At 47.6% G+C, this 15,540-nt stretch overlaps 1 protein-coding gene and 1 long non-coding RNA gene across 2 annotated transcripts in view; both read right to left on the bottom strand.

Moving 5' to 3' along the window:
• The window catches only part of Clic6 (chloride intracellular channel 6), a 43,095-nt gene extending 31,113 nt beyond the window's left edge, over window positions 1–11,982 (bottom strand). Inside the window, exon 1 of the mRNA NM_172469.3 lies at window positions 10,572–11,982. Coding sequence (NP_766057.1) covers window positions 10,572–11,675 — 1,104 coding nt within the window. The 5' untranslated portion in view covers window positions 11,676–11,982. The remainder of the gene's footprint in view (window positions 1–10,571) is intronic.
• A 776-nt stretch (window positions 11,983–12,758) lies between these two features.
• Window positions 12,759–15,540, bottom strand: part of 2410124H12Rik (RIKEN cDNA 2410124H12 gene) — an 18,629-nt gene continuing 15,847 nt past the window's right edge. Inside the window, exon 3 of the long non-coding RNA NR_165041.1 lies at window positions 12,759–13,079. This is a non-coding gene — a long non-coding RNA (RIKEN cDNA 2410124H12 gene). The remainder of the gene's footprint in view (window positions 13,080–15,540) is intronic.

The raw sequence follows: 15,540 nt of genomic DNA, 5'->3' as shown, positions 1-15,540 counted from the left end.
CCTCTGGTTGCCAACTTTGCACAGCCATCTTGCCAGCCCTCTCAGGTCATTCAGATGCAGCTTTCCAAGTGATGCGTGTGCCCCACGCAGCATTGACAAAGTCACTGGGTAGTCAGTGGGTGTGTGGACTAGCTGTGGGAAAGATGATACAGGGGCTGGAGAGATGGCTCAGTGGTTAGGAGCACTGACTGCTCTTCCAAAGGTCATGAGTTCAATTCCCAGCAACCACATGGTGGCTCACAACCATCTGTAATGGGATCCAATGCCCTCTTCTGGTGTATCTGAAGAGAGGGACAGTGTACTCACATAAAATAAATAAAAAATATCTTTTAAAAAAAAAAACAGCTTCACACGGTTGTCCAGTGTCCTGTGGACATAATGGTAAGGCTGGGTTTGGCTGGGACCATCAGATTTCAGAAAGGTTGGAGGGGGGGGTCTTTCCAGCATGGGGACCTCATTATCAGTGAATGGGCAGAAGTGATCCCCAGTGGTAAAAAAGCACGCAACACAGAGACAGACCAATAAGGGGGCAGCAGCCTGGGGCTGTCCTTGGCTTGGGCTGTGTACCCATTCATCTCTTAACAATGCATTTGGCAGCCTTAGACCTTTGCCTATACATAACGCACATACCTAGCAACCTGTGAGGGACCAAGGACTGCCCCCCCCACACACACACACACCTGAATTGATCTAACTGATTTTAACTATGGACATAAGTTGTTGCCCTTGGCAGCCCTTTGACAATGCCCCATTTCTATTCAAAAGCATCCTAAAACAAACATGAGAAAGAACTACAGACAGTGGGCCAGTTCAGCCTAGCCTGGTTTGAAGGTATGTATATAAGAAGGCAAACCGTGTTATCTGAGTACACTTTTAGGGAATCCCCTATTTGCCTCATGCTTGTCTACCTTATGCATAACGGGGTGCGCATGTGACTAAAACCAGATGCACCATGGGAAGAGACATGTCTTGAGAACAAAGGTTTACCTAGTCCAAAACCATCAGTCAAGACGCAGAACTACCCATGATACACCCCTGGGCAGTCAAACTCCTGCTCCTCTCAAGCCACACAAAGAAAGGTCAACATCATTGTGACCTTTGGGTAACCTCACTCATGTGGTCCGCCATAATAATGTCTTCTTGCTACTCCTGCAATCTGTCTGAGCATTTGCTTCAATTCCTTGAATAAGAAGTACCTCTTCCTAAAAAATCTGGAAATACCCAGCCTGGACCTGGACCACCAGCAACAGCATCATGGGTGTTAGATCCTACCAATCACCCTGTGGGTCATGAAGGTCAAATCTTATTCAGATTAAGGACAACCAAATGCTACTTCTCGGTGGCCACCATGTCACAGAAGGCAGACTTGTATTGAACCCATCACATTGAAAGATTCCACACTCCATCCTTGATGAACCTGAGGAAGCCAGAAGACATCGGCAGTGTCTACCAACAGTGGGGTTGTGTTCCTTACGGTCAGCAGCAGGAAGAGCTACAGGTACACCTTCGCTACCCCAGCATCCACAACAGACCTTCCATGTGGCTGCCACTGACATCTCAGAGTCATGGTGCATCAGTTCAGGTGTCAGTGAACAAAGACCGGCCCCCTCCACTCAAGTGGCCGCCACCCCCGAGCTCTCTTAAGGATTGAATTCTGTTTGGAGAACTAAATGATGCCAAGAAGCCATTGAGAGCAACCTAAAACTTCTTCATCCTGACTGATTATTCATGGGAGCAGAGAAGAAAGCTGCAGCCTGGAGTTCAAACAAAGAGAACGAAGTCGGAGGAAAGATTACATCTTCCCAGGTTTCTTTGAACTCGGCTCCAAGGTCCTGACATCAAAGGCATCAGAAAAAAGTGTTAATTCTCCGCATCTGCAGACCAATAACGCCTTTGTTCTGGGAAGCTCCAACACACATGATGCCTGTGATGCATCCAGTACCCTGGCCATCACTCCAAGGCCACATTCAGAGCACTGCATGTGCCTCAACCTAGGACAGGAACAACAGTGGCTGGCTCTCATTCCTCATGCCATCCCTCCATCCTATTGGGGCTTGAAATACAGTAGTGCCCTGTTGGGGACAAGGCTGAGGACACAGTGCACTTCTCCTGCCGGGTTGGCTTGTCCAGTGTTCAGAAACGGGAGAGCAAAGCACAACAAACATTGAGCACTCAGCAAGATGGCTCCCGGTCTCTCCCCCACAATCCCACCCGCTCCATTTGTCAAATGTTCCCACTAATGAAAGCCAAAAGGAGAGCAAGGGAGAGCGCAAAGGCACTCCCTAAACCTTTAAGAAGTTACAAAGACAACAGACCAGAGAGCACTTCAAGATCCCAGCCAATGAAGTGAGGGGACCTGAGCACAACCCCAGCCCACACTGATTCCCTAGCACCAAGGACAAGAAATACCAAGAGAATAAGTCACCTCAACACTAGGGCCAACACACGCCTAGGAAGGTAATCAGAACACACATGCATACCAGCAAAGATCTTATTCCTTTAGAACAAAAAACCAGGAATAATAAAAGTCCATAATCAGACCAAGGACCTATATAATCAGTCACAGAAACCGGAGGCAGGAGACTTCAGATGGAAAAGCACCCTCACCTGTCTGCATCAGAAACCCAAATTAAATAACAATGCCATTATTTTCCACCTTTCAGATTCAAAGTGTTCAATAGCTCAGGGCCTGAGTTGGAGAAGGTCATGGGGAAAGTGGAGTGCCCACAGGACATCGAGAGAACGTCACATAGCACATCTGTGAGAAGGAACATTAGTAAGGGTTGTCATATTCTACGCATGCATCTCTTTTCTCCTGGCAATTCCGTTCCTCAGTATTTCGACGTGCCTAGAAAGATGTTCAGTACTCAGTTCTGGTTGGGGTATCAGAAAAGGAAAGCACCTACATATTCATGCATGAAGGGCTGATTAAACCGTTCACCATCATCAGAACACTAAGACATCTTCAACAAGCACAAAAGATGATTTCTAAGAAAATGCTAAACCGTGGAAACTAAACGAGCAATGCATTTCTTGTGCGCTGGTTTTTGTAAGAGACGATTAAAGCTGGAACTGACTTTTGTGATATGTATCTGTAAGCATCTTGGCTTCCCCTTTAGAAGGTGAGCGATGCCAACGCCACTCTCTTTGAAGGATGAGCTTGGTAACTCTAATCAGAGGAGTGAAGTAACATAGACGTCACACCTTCATTTTTTTGAGTCAGCTCCTGTGTATCACCAGCCAGTCTGGAATTTGGTATGTAATGGAGGCTGAACCTGAGCTTCTGTGCGCTGCATCTGCCCCCCAAGTGCTGGGATTACAAGTGTATGTCACCACAACCCATGTACATGGTGCTGGGGTTCAAACTGTAGCTTTGAGCATGCCAGGCAAACATGCTGCCAACTGAGCTACACCCTTGCCACAACACCTGGGACTTTTGAAAGGAAACCATAAAGGCATCGTGGCTTTTACTTTTATGTTCCTTGGACTCCTAGTCTAGCTATCCCCATACAGCAGGCCTGAAGACACTAACATGGAGTAACCTAGTCCCACACGGTGAGGAGCTGAACCTCCCACTGAGAAGCAAGTGAGTCAGCCATCTTGGAAGGAGGTTCTCTGCCTCCGTCAACCTTTCATCCCTAGCCAGCCTCCTGACTACGACCCATGCAGGATGCTTCAAACGTTCCCATGCCCAAGAAACTCTGGGCAATAAATGCCTGGAGCGCAAAGATTCTAAGTGTTGGCACAACTCTTCAAAGCAATTATTAGCAAAGCCACAGAGGGGATTTGCATGCAAGTTTGATATGCACAGGTGTCTCTGGCATGATCTTTAATAGTTCTCTCTAAGGAAGGAACCTGGAAAGCTCATACTCAGAGGTAAAAGACTTGGTTTTCATTGTATTATATATCTCCATGTTCACTCTTCTGTATACTAATTTTTAAAAACATGCAGAGAATGTTTCATGGAGGAGCCACATAGGCTGCATACACCAGCTGTAATAAACTTTATATGGACATATTTAATCTATATTTCATGTTGACCTTACTGAAATCAAATCGATGGAATCTGTAGAGAAAGTGGATGTCTAATACTAAGGGAGATGCCTAGTGTCACAGCATTTCCTGCTCACTCTGAGAGAGCCCAGGCTTCCTTATTCTGCAGTCTGTTCCCTTGTCTCCCTCTAAGCCAAAGCCTAGCTTTGTGCCAATGGCAGTCCTCTCTACCTCAGGTACTGACCCAGAGTTGCTGTCCCTAGAGGTCAGCAAACTTTAAAGAACCCAAAGTAGATATTTTAGGCTGTGAGGTCTACAGTTTCTATCACAACGACTCAATCCTGATGACACTGAATAGAAGCAGTTATGACCAGCACTTTGGGGACAATCATAGCCAGCGCGGAAAACCTTTATGGGTGCTGAGACCTTAATTTGCCTTCTTCTCATGGCTCTTAAAAGAGTTTCTTCTGCTGATAATTTCAACCACTCAGTAGTGAATAGGCTAGTCTTGGGTTTCAGATGTACAGTTACTACACCAGCGTCTTGTCTCACTGCTCTGTGCCTGAGAAAAGGCTGCTGGTGGAGGTGGCATTGGCCAGCTCTAGCCAATGGGACAGAGGGGAAATCTACTTCCAGGTAAAAGGGAATAAGGAGTGGGCCTGAGGAAAAGGCTCAGGAGAGGTCTCATGCCAGACCTCTCTGGTGAAGGTCTGATGCAGGTGGAAAAGGCCATCTATCTCTAACACAGGGAGAAGGGACACAGAGTGTCAGACTCTTGGGTGACAGTGACAACTGCTGCATCCTATGTCTTGTGTAAGGGAAAGGAAGCGGTCTTAGCCCCTTGTAGTCACAACTGAGCCCACCCCTTCTGATATTCCTCTCATCAGTCACCACGGGTTAGTGATGCTCAGAATAAAAGACTTGTGGGATAGACCCAGCTGCCTAAATCTATATCAGGCATTTTAGGAAAATTTGAAGAGTTTGCCCTGGAGATTACCAGGGTACCTGTTACCTGTGGAGCAGAAAGGAAAATGGTTGTGTCTACCCAGCTATGATGTAATAGGAAGCTGTTCAGTAGAGAGAGCCCTGTCTTCAGGTCCTGCTACCTGCACCCCACCTTCCATCCTCGCACCTCCTCCCCTACAGCAGCGTTCACTGGAGTCATCATGTGCTTCATGACGTGCTAATGGCTGAGAGAGAGCAAGCAGCTGCTGGGTCTCTTCCACACCAGCTTCCAACCCCGTGGAGATGTTCCATCTGCATAGCATATAGCCTTATTTAGTACCTCTCCTCCACACTACATCATCTGCACGGTATCCATCCTTTATTCTATACAAGCTCTGAAAGGACAAGGACCTTCTTGGTGTTCTTGGTGTTCTTGGTGGTCTTCTTCTTCTTCTTCTTCTTCTTCTTCTTCTTCTTCTTCTTCTTCTTCTTCTTCTTCTTCTTCTTCGTCTTCTTTGCTACAGTATCAATGTGACCCCAAAATTTAAGTGCTGAAATTTTGGTCTCCAAATTTACCTGTTAGTAGTATTTGGAGGTAGGAACTTTAGGAGAGGGTTGGGTTTAAGTGAGGTCATAGGGTGGGGCACTCATGACAACATTGGTAAAGAGGAAAGAGGCTTTAGCTAGATCTGTTCTGTCCCATCCAATGCTACCTCTGACATGCTATGACACAACCACCCAGGAGCAAACACTACGCTCTTGGACCTCCCATCATCCAGAATCATGAACCAAATACACCCCTCAGTAACCTTCAATGCTTCATAATAACACAGCATCTAGTATTTTGTTATGGTGACTCTAGGTCTTTTTTAGAAATATAGCTTCTAAAACATGAGCCAGTGTGTTCTCTGATTTTAACCCAGTGTCCAAATACAGAACTTTATACATCCTGAGTTAACAGATCATCCTAAAATCCAGTACATCCCCTGTACCCAAAGTATTGACCAGAATTTGGGATTTATGCGGCCCTTCCCTTCTTAGGTATTGTCTACCTATCTAAAATGAAAGGGAGAAACACTTAGAGGATCTAGTGTAGTCTGTCTCAGGTGGCTTCAGATGCTCCCAGAGATGGAGCAGCTGAGCATGCTTCACTGTGTGAAACCTGGGCCCTACGAGACCTCAAGTGAGAAGCAGGGGCCCATGCTGAAGGGCAGGAGACACCACTGCTCCTATAAGGCTCAATGACAGGAGCAATGGCATGTGTGCACAAGGCGGATGGAAAAACACGTACCTGAACCTCAAGTCTCAGCATCCATAGTCCTAAGGCTGAGATGTCCTCAGGGAGGACTCAAGCCATATTCATCTTTCAAGGGATGCTGGACTGGAATCGTGGGGACCTAGGATTGTGTGTAGAACTTGATTCTCACTATAAGTCACATTGAAACCATTAGCCATCAATCTGAGCACTGAAAGCAGAGACTGAGTAGGGAAGGGATGGGGGGGGGGGGGAGGTGATCCTACTGCAGGGCCAGTTTTAAGGGTGGAAACAAGTAGACCCCATCTCATCAAGGTTAGTGAGGGGTGCGGCCACCCATGTCCTCCACCCCACAGCAGTGTGCATACACGCGCTGTGTCTAGTTGTAGGAGGAGAGCAAAATCACCCATCCTCCTTATCACTCTGCTAAATAACGCTGTACTGGTTTCATGTATATCATTTTCAATCCAGTTTTATGAGATAATCCTAAAACAAACAGGGAAAACCATTGTTTTCAGGGGAGAACTGAAGTTGCACGATGCATACTTGTTCATTTCCTTTCAGAACACATAGTGCTCACACTGTTGGGAAAATAACATCTCCCCGGGACGTTCCCTAGAGACTGAGCTCCACAGAACAGGTCTCAACATGTTCCCTCCAAGCAGAAAGGTCACAGGGAGCAACAGCCTAGGGTCGACCAGTAATCTCTAAGAAGCAGGTCCTGGCATGATCCTGTCCAGCTGTATAGTGTGGCCATGCTTAACAGCCTTTTAATTAACATATTTAGTTTTGGCACTTCTGATGACATAGACAAAAGCCATGTCTTTCTTGGTTTTTTTTTTTCTTTTTTATTCCACTAGATTTATTTCACTTAAAGAAAAAAAAAAAAAAAGCCCCAGCTCTGATGGTCCATGCAAACCCACAGGCTCAATTATACCTCTGTCTGTGTTCTAGTCAAATGTGAACTGTTACAACTTAAAGTTCTTAAACTCAAGCCAAGGGTCACTCACTGGTCAGATGGAGGATTTTTTTAAGTCATGTAAATTTTGTCATAAAAGCCATATCTCAGGCTCCCCCAGTCCTAACCTTGCCTCTGAGAAAACAGGCTGAGAAAACAGGCTGGATTTGAGGAAACAATGTTCTGAGCCACACTTCCCTGGTGACTAAACCTCTGTGGGTATTTAGTTTGTTGATTTCCTTTTCCAACCCCAACCCCCACCGTGTGGTGTGAAGTTACCTTTCCCAGTCCTGAGTGGAAAAGAAAACCGTATCTCTTACTATATGTATTTTATATATATTTGGGGATCACCCTATAGTCTGGTGACCTAGTTAATACTTCTTTAAGGGAAGAAAATAAAGATAATCGATGATTAGCCATTAGCTAGGGTTTCTCCTGAAACCCTAGCTGTTCCTTCTGACTGATTGACACACAAAACCCCAGGGAGTCTTCCTTGGCCTGCTGCTGCATATGGCTATAGCTCCTTTACAAAAAACACATCCTTGTATATTCATTGAATCAAACAAATGACAAGTTAGTAACATGATAGCTCTCATAACGATGAGTGAGGCAATCTACCAGATGGTCAAAATCATAAGCTGACTTAGTAATGACTTAATAGTGATATTATTAGTCCATATCATTGGGTAGACAACTTTCTAGTGCATGTTATAATGAGTAATAGTTAAATAGATTTATATGAAATAATATATACAATATTATAACCAATTTATTTCTTTGTTAAAAATAAGAAAAGTAGTAAAGGCGGAAAGGTCATGGACAGAACACAGGCAAAGTGCAGTGTCTGGAAGAAAGACTTTAATTAACAATTCTGGGGAGTCAACAGGTCATCTAGGTCCCAGGAAATCCACCATGAGCATGCGCCTGAACTCACAACAAAGCTGGTCAGTGAGTCACTGTGGGCTAGGAAGTCCACCTGCAAGGAGGCCCCAGAAGAGCCCAGACACGGTTGAACTGGTAACAAAATGTGATTCTGGCCTAACTTTAGGATTTACCAATACAACGTTACAACTCTGTGACTCCGGAAGACCTGCTGGTACAAAGGTTTCTTGTTTTCTTTTTGTTTCTTTATTGCTTTGGGTTTCATTGTTTCTTCTTTGTTTTTCAGAGAGGTGGATCAGCAGAAACCAAGAGCCTTATGGAAGTGAGGCAGGTCTTTTAAATGGCCCTAAGAGGCTACCCAACCTCACTGTTGGGAGATCTGCTTGTTTTCTTAAAGGAGAGGAGGTGTCAAGCAGAGAGTCACGACTCATCCAACCCATGTCCCATGTACATCCACTGTGCGCAAGCTTCACTCCCAGCCACTCCGACCTTTGCCCTAACCAACCACCTTGGAACAATAGTCGCAATGATAGTTGCTTGAGGTTTCATAACACTCTCATCCCCATAAATTGAAGATAGTTCAACACCTAGAGAGAGGTTCCCTTTAAAAAATGGCAGGATTAGAATGAGGGAGAACTCCTTGTACCACATCACAGAAGCTGGGGGGAGGGAGCAGAGGCAGGGGAACACCCCCTGGCACTGCTAATGCTGAGCCAGGAACAATTCCAAGGGCTTAGCATGACCTATTCCTGAGACTTCATAATAACCTCTAGGGGAGGGAGCTACGTTATTGTGAAAGGAACCAACTAGTACGGAGATGGTGACCAAGCCAGAATTTGCTCCAGATCCACTGGCCAGTGTCTCATTCAAAGCCTCATCGTTTCCACACCTGCAGTCTGCACTAGGGACCTAATGATACATTTAATCTGCCCAGGGAGGAGGCAAACACAGGTGAAGTCCTCAGGGACTCCTGCATGCTGCTGACAGGTGGAGGCATGGTCAGGGCAATGGTGCAGGAGACTCACTCCAACAGAGGGTAAAGTGGGTGCACGCCTTCAAGGCTGGGAGAATCAGGAGTATGGCTCTCCCCTGGTACACAGTACCTTCCTACAGCCGCCACTGCAGTGCCATTGGTGACCCGGGGACCCCACAATGCTAAGGGAAGGCCAGAGAGAGAAGAAAGGAGGCAAAGAACTGAGTCCTGAAGGACTTGTGCCTGGGCCGGGAGGTTGGATTTCCTTGCAACTCTGCGATAAAGAGAGTAGTGGGGGGTCAGGTAATGATGCAGAGGAGCAGTTCCCTCCATAACTGCAGGCCAAGCAGGTTGGCCGGGATCATCACACAGCCACGTGACCAGAACCATGCAAAATGTCCTCCTAAGGGAACAGACTGGAGCCACCCTGCTCCTGCACGCCAGTCTCCACAGGACTAGTGAAGGGCTGTGCCAACATGTTGGACTCCACCGTTTTCGCCCTCTCCTACGGTCTTTAAAATAGAGCTAGTGTGCAAGGAGCCATCTCACTGTTTAGAAGCAAGGGGAGATCTCAGCCATCTCAGACACTTGGTTAGGTCCTGGTGTTAATCTCCTGGGAACATTTTTCTTTTTACTTATTAAAATCTCAGCCAAAGGGGTTTAGACCGTCTGTAAACGTGAAGGGATTTCTGAAGGATTAGGGTTCATTCGACATGTAACACATTCTTCACCCTATTATCTCTAGCTTCCTGGGGTCTGACCAAAGGTCCCCAGGAAAAACTTTTTTCTTTTAAACAAAGCTCTTGGTGTGAGCCACTGCTGGACTTTGTCCACTTTTTTTTTTTTTTTTTGGAAGCCTTGTAAAAATGCCTGTTTACACTCAAAACTTCCTCCTTATGTGTCTACAGACTCTTTCAAAAATGAAATCATGGCTTTCTTCCTGACGGAAAGGGAGACCAGAAACATATTACTCAGACAAACGATGTCCAAGTCTCCTGCATCCTGAAATCTGCCAAAGTAAACCTTAAAATGTTCAATAAACAAGACAGTGTATAGGAGACTTCCCAGTGTCCCCTGGACGAGGTTTTGTTTTGTTTTGTTTTGTTTTGTTTTTTCACCTGAAAATGCTGGGCAGCTCTGGGCCTCTGGGAGTTAAGTCTGGGAATTCTCATGTTGAACCTACCTGTTCACATTTTTTCACTCCAAGGATTAAAGCCTTCTTTAGCTGAAACCTTTTGAATACTAATAAGGCTGGTCACTTTTTTTGTTTTCTTCCTAATTCTTAGGAATAGAAGGGCCAGTTAGGATGTTCAGGACAAGGGATAGTGGAGTGTCACCAACCACACACACACACACACACACACACCCCTGACTTCCAAACCTTACATGGTTCATGCTACTGACTCTTGAGATGCTGGGGATGGCCCCTCATACGAGTTAGGCAAACCACTAACCCTCATTCACAGCCCTGACTCTCCTGAAACCCTAGCTGTTCCTTCTGACTGATTGAAGCACTTGAGTACGGTTTTGGTTCTGTGGGTAGGCCCTGGGGGCGCAAGATTTACCTTGACGAAGAGGGTGATGTCGTGCTCCTGTCCCGGATCCCCCTCCTCCAATGCTGGGCCATTCTCCCTGCGGCCGTTCACTCGCCCCAACTCTTCTCCACCCTGGACGCTGGGCTCCTCAGCTAAGTGGTTGCTGAGCTCTGCCTGGGATTCCTCCTCGTGTTCGGTGGATTTGGCCTCCTCTCCATCAAGGCTGCCGTCGGGGGGCTTCTCTTGGATGGCCCCCTCGCAGGGTCCCTTCAACTCGGGTTCTGGCCTCGCTTCTTCCTCCCCGGTCTCCTCCTGGAGCTTGCCCTGGTCCCCATTCTCATGAGCATCTACTCTCGCATCCTCGGAAGCTGCTTCCTCGGACCCGTCTTTCCCCAGGGTCTCCCCTTCCCCCGCGGCGTCTGCGGCCGAAGCGCCCGCCAGCTCCCCGGACTCGTTCCCTCCGATCTCTGTGGTTACAATCTCAATCGCCTCATCCTGGGGCTGAGGGCTGCTTTCCCCTCCACCCTGGGGCTCACTCTCCGACCCAAGTGGCCCTCCTGCGGGTGCCTCTGTGTCCATGTTGTCCCCTGCAAGTCCCTGGACTTCTGGGTTGATCTGCAACCCTAGCGCGCCGCCTCCCTGCGCTTCCTGACCAGATTCTGCCTCTTCCCCTGCCTCTGAGGCCGTGGGGTCCTCGGGCTCCCGGCGAGAGTCCCCAGGGACCTCGGGGGCCTCACCCTGAGAGTCTAACCCAGAGCTCATCCCCTGCACCTGCTGGGCGCTTGGCGCCTCCTCCGCTCCCTGCGGGATCGCGCCCTCGGGGTCGCGCTCCGCAGCCTCCGCTTCACCTGGAGCTCCGCTGGCGCCCGGCGTCTCGGCCTCAGGGCCGGTGCGCGGGTCCTGCGCCTGCGCTCCCCCAGTTCCCTCGTCCTGCCCACAGCCTCCTTCCTCCTTCCCCGAGGCCCTGGCCTCTACGCCCGCCCCCAGGTCCCTAGGTGCCTCTGCAGCTTCCTCGCTCGCTTCCCGCCCCTCCAGGTCCGCAGCTCCTGGCTCTCCTGGTCCCTCGATTGTCGCACCTTCGGGTTGCCCCTGGGAACCTGGAGCGACCTCCTTGGGCTCCGTGGCCTCAGCCATGGTAAAACACCCTTCCTCGACGCTGCTCAGGGTGAGGGGCAGGGGCTGACGTGCCCCCTCCGGGAGGACACCCCACTCGCGGTTCTAGAAGCGAAGGTTTCGCTTGATGCAAAATCTAGAGGGCCCCAAGACTCTATGTCCCTTTTCCCTGTCTTAAGGTCTTTGGGTTCTTCCTCAAGAGTTCCTGTTTCTCCTAAATTCGCGCCCGGACCCCAATCCTTCTGTGCAGGCCAGGGTGTGGGGCTAAAGAACTCAGCTTGCCTCTTGAAGTCTTTGGAAGAGATGGGCTGGTTCCCTGCGGTCTCAAGGGTTGACCAGAAATTCTCAGAGCCAGTTCTCCCCTCTTAGGGCTTGGGCGGGGTTTGTCTTCCCCACCTCCTAGCCACTTTGGGTGGCCTGGGAAGCTAGCCAATGACAGCCTTTCTGCGGCTTTTGTGGATTTTAATGAAAAGACTGATTTTACTGGCCACTTTAGCGTTTTCTGGAACAGCTTCAAGTTTCAGAGCCATTTAAATCACGGTCACATACTTCAGTATTGGATTCCCACCTTACCTCACTTCACCATGAAGGCGACTCTGATGCTGAGTGGAATAGACCCATCCCATCCCTGCCTCAGGTTCCACAGAAAAGGTATTAACCCCAAAGGGAGGAATGGCTGCCCTCCCATTTCTGTGAGTTCCAGGAACCTAAAGATGGAAGGGACAATAGCCTGGCGTGCTTGTTGAGGTGGTGGGGGGAGGGGAGGAGAACCAGACGGATACCTCTCCTTCTCCAGCCCCTGAAGACCCTAAGAATCTGTGCATCCCTCGGACTCAGATTTCCTTACTCATGTCCAGTGCTTGGGTCTCAATATCGTGGTTAGGGCGTTGGGGGTTGAAGGTGGGGGAAGAAAATTCGGGATGGGAAAAAAGGAAGTTATAGAATTAACTGGGCCAGGAGTCCCCCACTATCACCCGTCAAAAACTTCTTTCAGAGAAGTTTTCAAAACTATTCCACTGAATTGATAGAGAGAGGACCTCCCACCCCAAACTGTGAGGCCAGCATTTCCCCCTTATCAAAGGACACACCAACTCTAGACCAATATTGCTGATGAGTATAGATGCAAACATTATTAACAAAACACCAAGGGTTTGAATACAACAGCATATCAAAAAGATCATCCACGGCTATCAAGTTGGAGGTTGGAGGTTGCAGTGGTGGCTCAACACATGCAAATCTATAGGCGCAATGCGTCAAAACAACAGAATGTATGACTTTAAAAATCACATGCAGGCTGGAGAAATGGTTCTGGAATTAAGAGTGTGTACTGCACCCACATCAGGTAGCTCACAACTTCCTCCAGTTCTGAGGATCCAACGCCCTCTTCTGGCTTCAAATGGCACCTGCACTCACATGCACAAACCCCTGCAAGAATAACATATATACAGATGATTAAAAAATAAATAAATCTTTTTTTTGAAACAAAATGTGTTCATCTCAGTAGGTACAGACAAGGCACTTGATAACATTCAACATCCTTTCACAATAAAAGATTTGAATTTTTTTCATAGACAGATAATATCTCAACATAATTTAAATTGGTTGGGTGTTTTGTTTTGTTTTGTTTTGTTTTTGTTTTGTTTGAGGCGAAGTCTCATGTAGCCCAGGCTGGCCCAGAGCATACAATATAACACAGGATGATCTTGAACTTTGACCCTGCCTTTGCTGAGATTACATCACCTCGTCACGTCTCGATAAAATGCTGGAGACTGAACTCAAGACCTCCAAGGATGCTGAGCAAGCACCCGGGAAGGCGTTGCCTAAGAATGATGGAGCCGTGGGGATTTCAGTTTGACTTCTCAGGCTCTTACTGCTTTTAGCCACCACACCCACAGAGGATCCTGTTATCTTGACAAGAGAGGGATGCATGTTGAATTCTTCCTTTGTATCCCCATTGCTCATCCCTGATGGATAACTAAAGCTGTGGTTTGAACGTGTCCCTGAAAAGTCCATGTGTGGACTTTGGGGGTGTATTGAGAGAGAGAGAGAAAAAGAGAGAGAGAGAGAGAGAGAGAGAGAGAGAGAGAGAGAGAGAGAAACTGTACATGAATGTATGGGTGCCTGCCTGCCTGCCTACCTATTTGTCTGTCTGCCTGCTCCCTTCCTTTCTCTCTGTCTCTGTCTATCTCTCTGTCTCCCTCTGTCCCTGGGTGTCTCTCTCTGTCTCTGGGTGTCTCTCTCCTTTTCCTTTCTTGCCTTCCTGACTTTTGTTGCTGTATCCGAAGCACCCATCTATACCACAGGACAGTGCATCAAGAAAGCATTTTTGAGATGCTAATGCTTTGCTATTGCCATTCCCAGACCCTAAAACTGTGAGCAATAAATTTCCAGCCCTTATTAATCACTTGGAGAAGCATGGAACCGAGACAACAGGACAGATGGACACCCATATCCACATCACATTTCTCTGAGGCTGAACTCTACCTAGAAAGAACAAGAAGAAAGCCATAGCTTTGAATAGAAGTCACAAAACACTCAAAGCACATCACACACATACACACACACACACACACACACACACACACACACACACACACCCTGGGTAAGATAGACAGACATGTCAGGTAGACCCTACGTGGCTCCTGATGAAGGAATCCTGATGCATTCACCAGAGAGAGAAAGCATCTATCACTCGTCTCTAAGAGGAGAACAAAGGCAGCAGTGAGGTCCTAGCAGCAACTGGTACCCATTCGTGTTCCTTCATGTAAATATTCCAAACCCGATGTGCCACAGGAATCAGAATCCTAAAAACAATGGTGGCACGGTATCTCGTATCATATGTTGCTTGACACGCAGGACCCACCACCCTGTGATCCAATAGGGAGATAGTTTCTCAGTGTCGCAGACAAATAGCACATTACGTAGGGAGTGTAGAAACCAGGGGAGATGGCTCACAGGGCAAGTTCATTCTGTGAGAGCCGGAGGACCTGAGTTCGAATCCCCAGTACCACCTAAAAAGGCAGGTGTGATGGCCACACTCGCTCCTGTAAGCCCAGCACTGTGGGAGACGGAGAGAAGAGAGTTTCTGGAGGTTGGTTGCTGGCCACCTGTCTAGCTTTGGGTTCAGTAAGACCATGTCCCAAGGGAATAAGATAGGCAGTGATGGAGCAGGACACATGTATAAACATTACAACACACACACACATAACTTACATATAGCACACACAAGCATATATATTACAATACACACACGCATCACATGCATATGCACACACACAAAACCAAAATAAAAATAAATGTAAAAACTAGCATAACTTCCAAGACACAGACACACTCACACACAGACACACACAGAGACACACACATGCATATGCACACACACAAAATCAAATAAATGTAAAAGCTAAACATAACTTCTGAAACATACACATACACACACACACACACACACACACACACACACACACACACACACAGAGTTTAAGTTGATCCTCAAATGAGTTTCACTAAACTGGTTTGCCTCAATGTTGAGTGCCCCTCCAAAACCTCGCAGTGTTTGAAGCTGTTGGGGGATTTCTAAGTGTAAATAGGTACGGTGGCTATGAGCCACTGAAGAACTGTAGCTACATCTGGGGCGCTGTTTTGAAAGGTGTGAGCCTAGATACATGTAAAGCGTCTTAATCCCAAGCCAGTGTTCTCTGAGTCTTTCACACAACCACCGAGTGAAGGTCTATACCCACGTGACCCAAATAACTGGGTCCACGTGTCCTGATAATCAGAGGCCTAACACCTAAAGGAACTGTTGGTTTGTTTGTGGAGCTGGCATGGGCCCAGGCAGGGCTGGATTAGAGAGAGTTTTGGCAGTGCCCTTGTAGAAAGGCAAGGT

This window comes from Mus musculus, chromosome 16, assembly GCF_000001635.26.
Source record: "Mus musculus strain C57BL/6J chromosome 16, GRCm38.p6 C57BL/6J".
NCBI classification, from domain to species: Eukaryota; Metazoa; Chordata; class Mammalia; order Rodentia; family Muridae; genus Mus; species Mus musculus.
The sequence above is the reverse complement of the archived record's forward strand: the minus strand, read 5'-3'. Positions and strand labels throughout refer to the sequence as shown.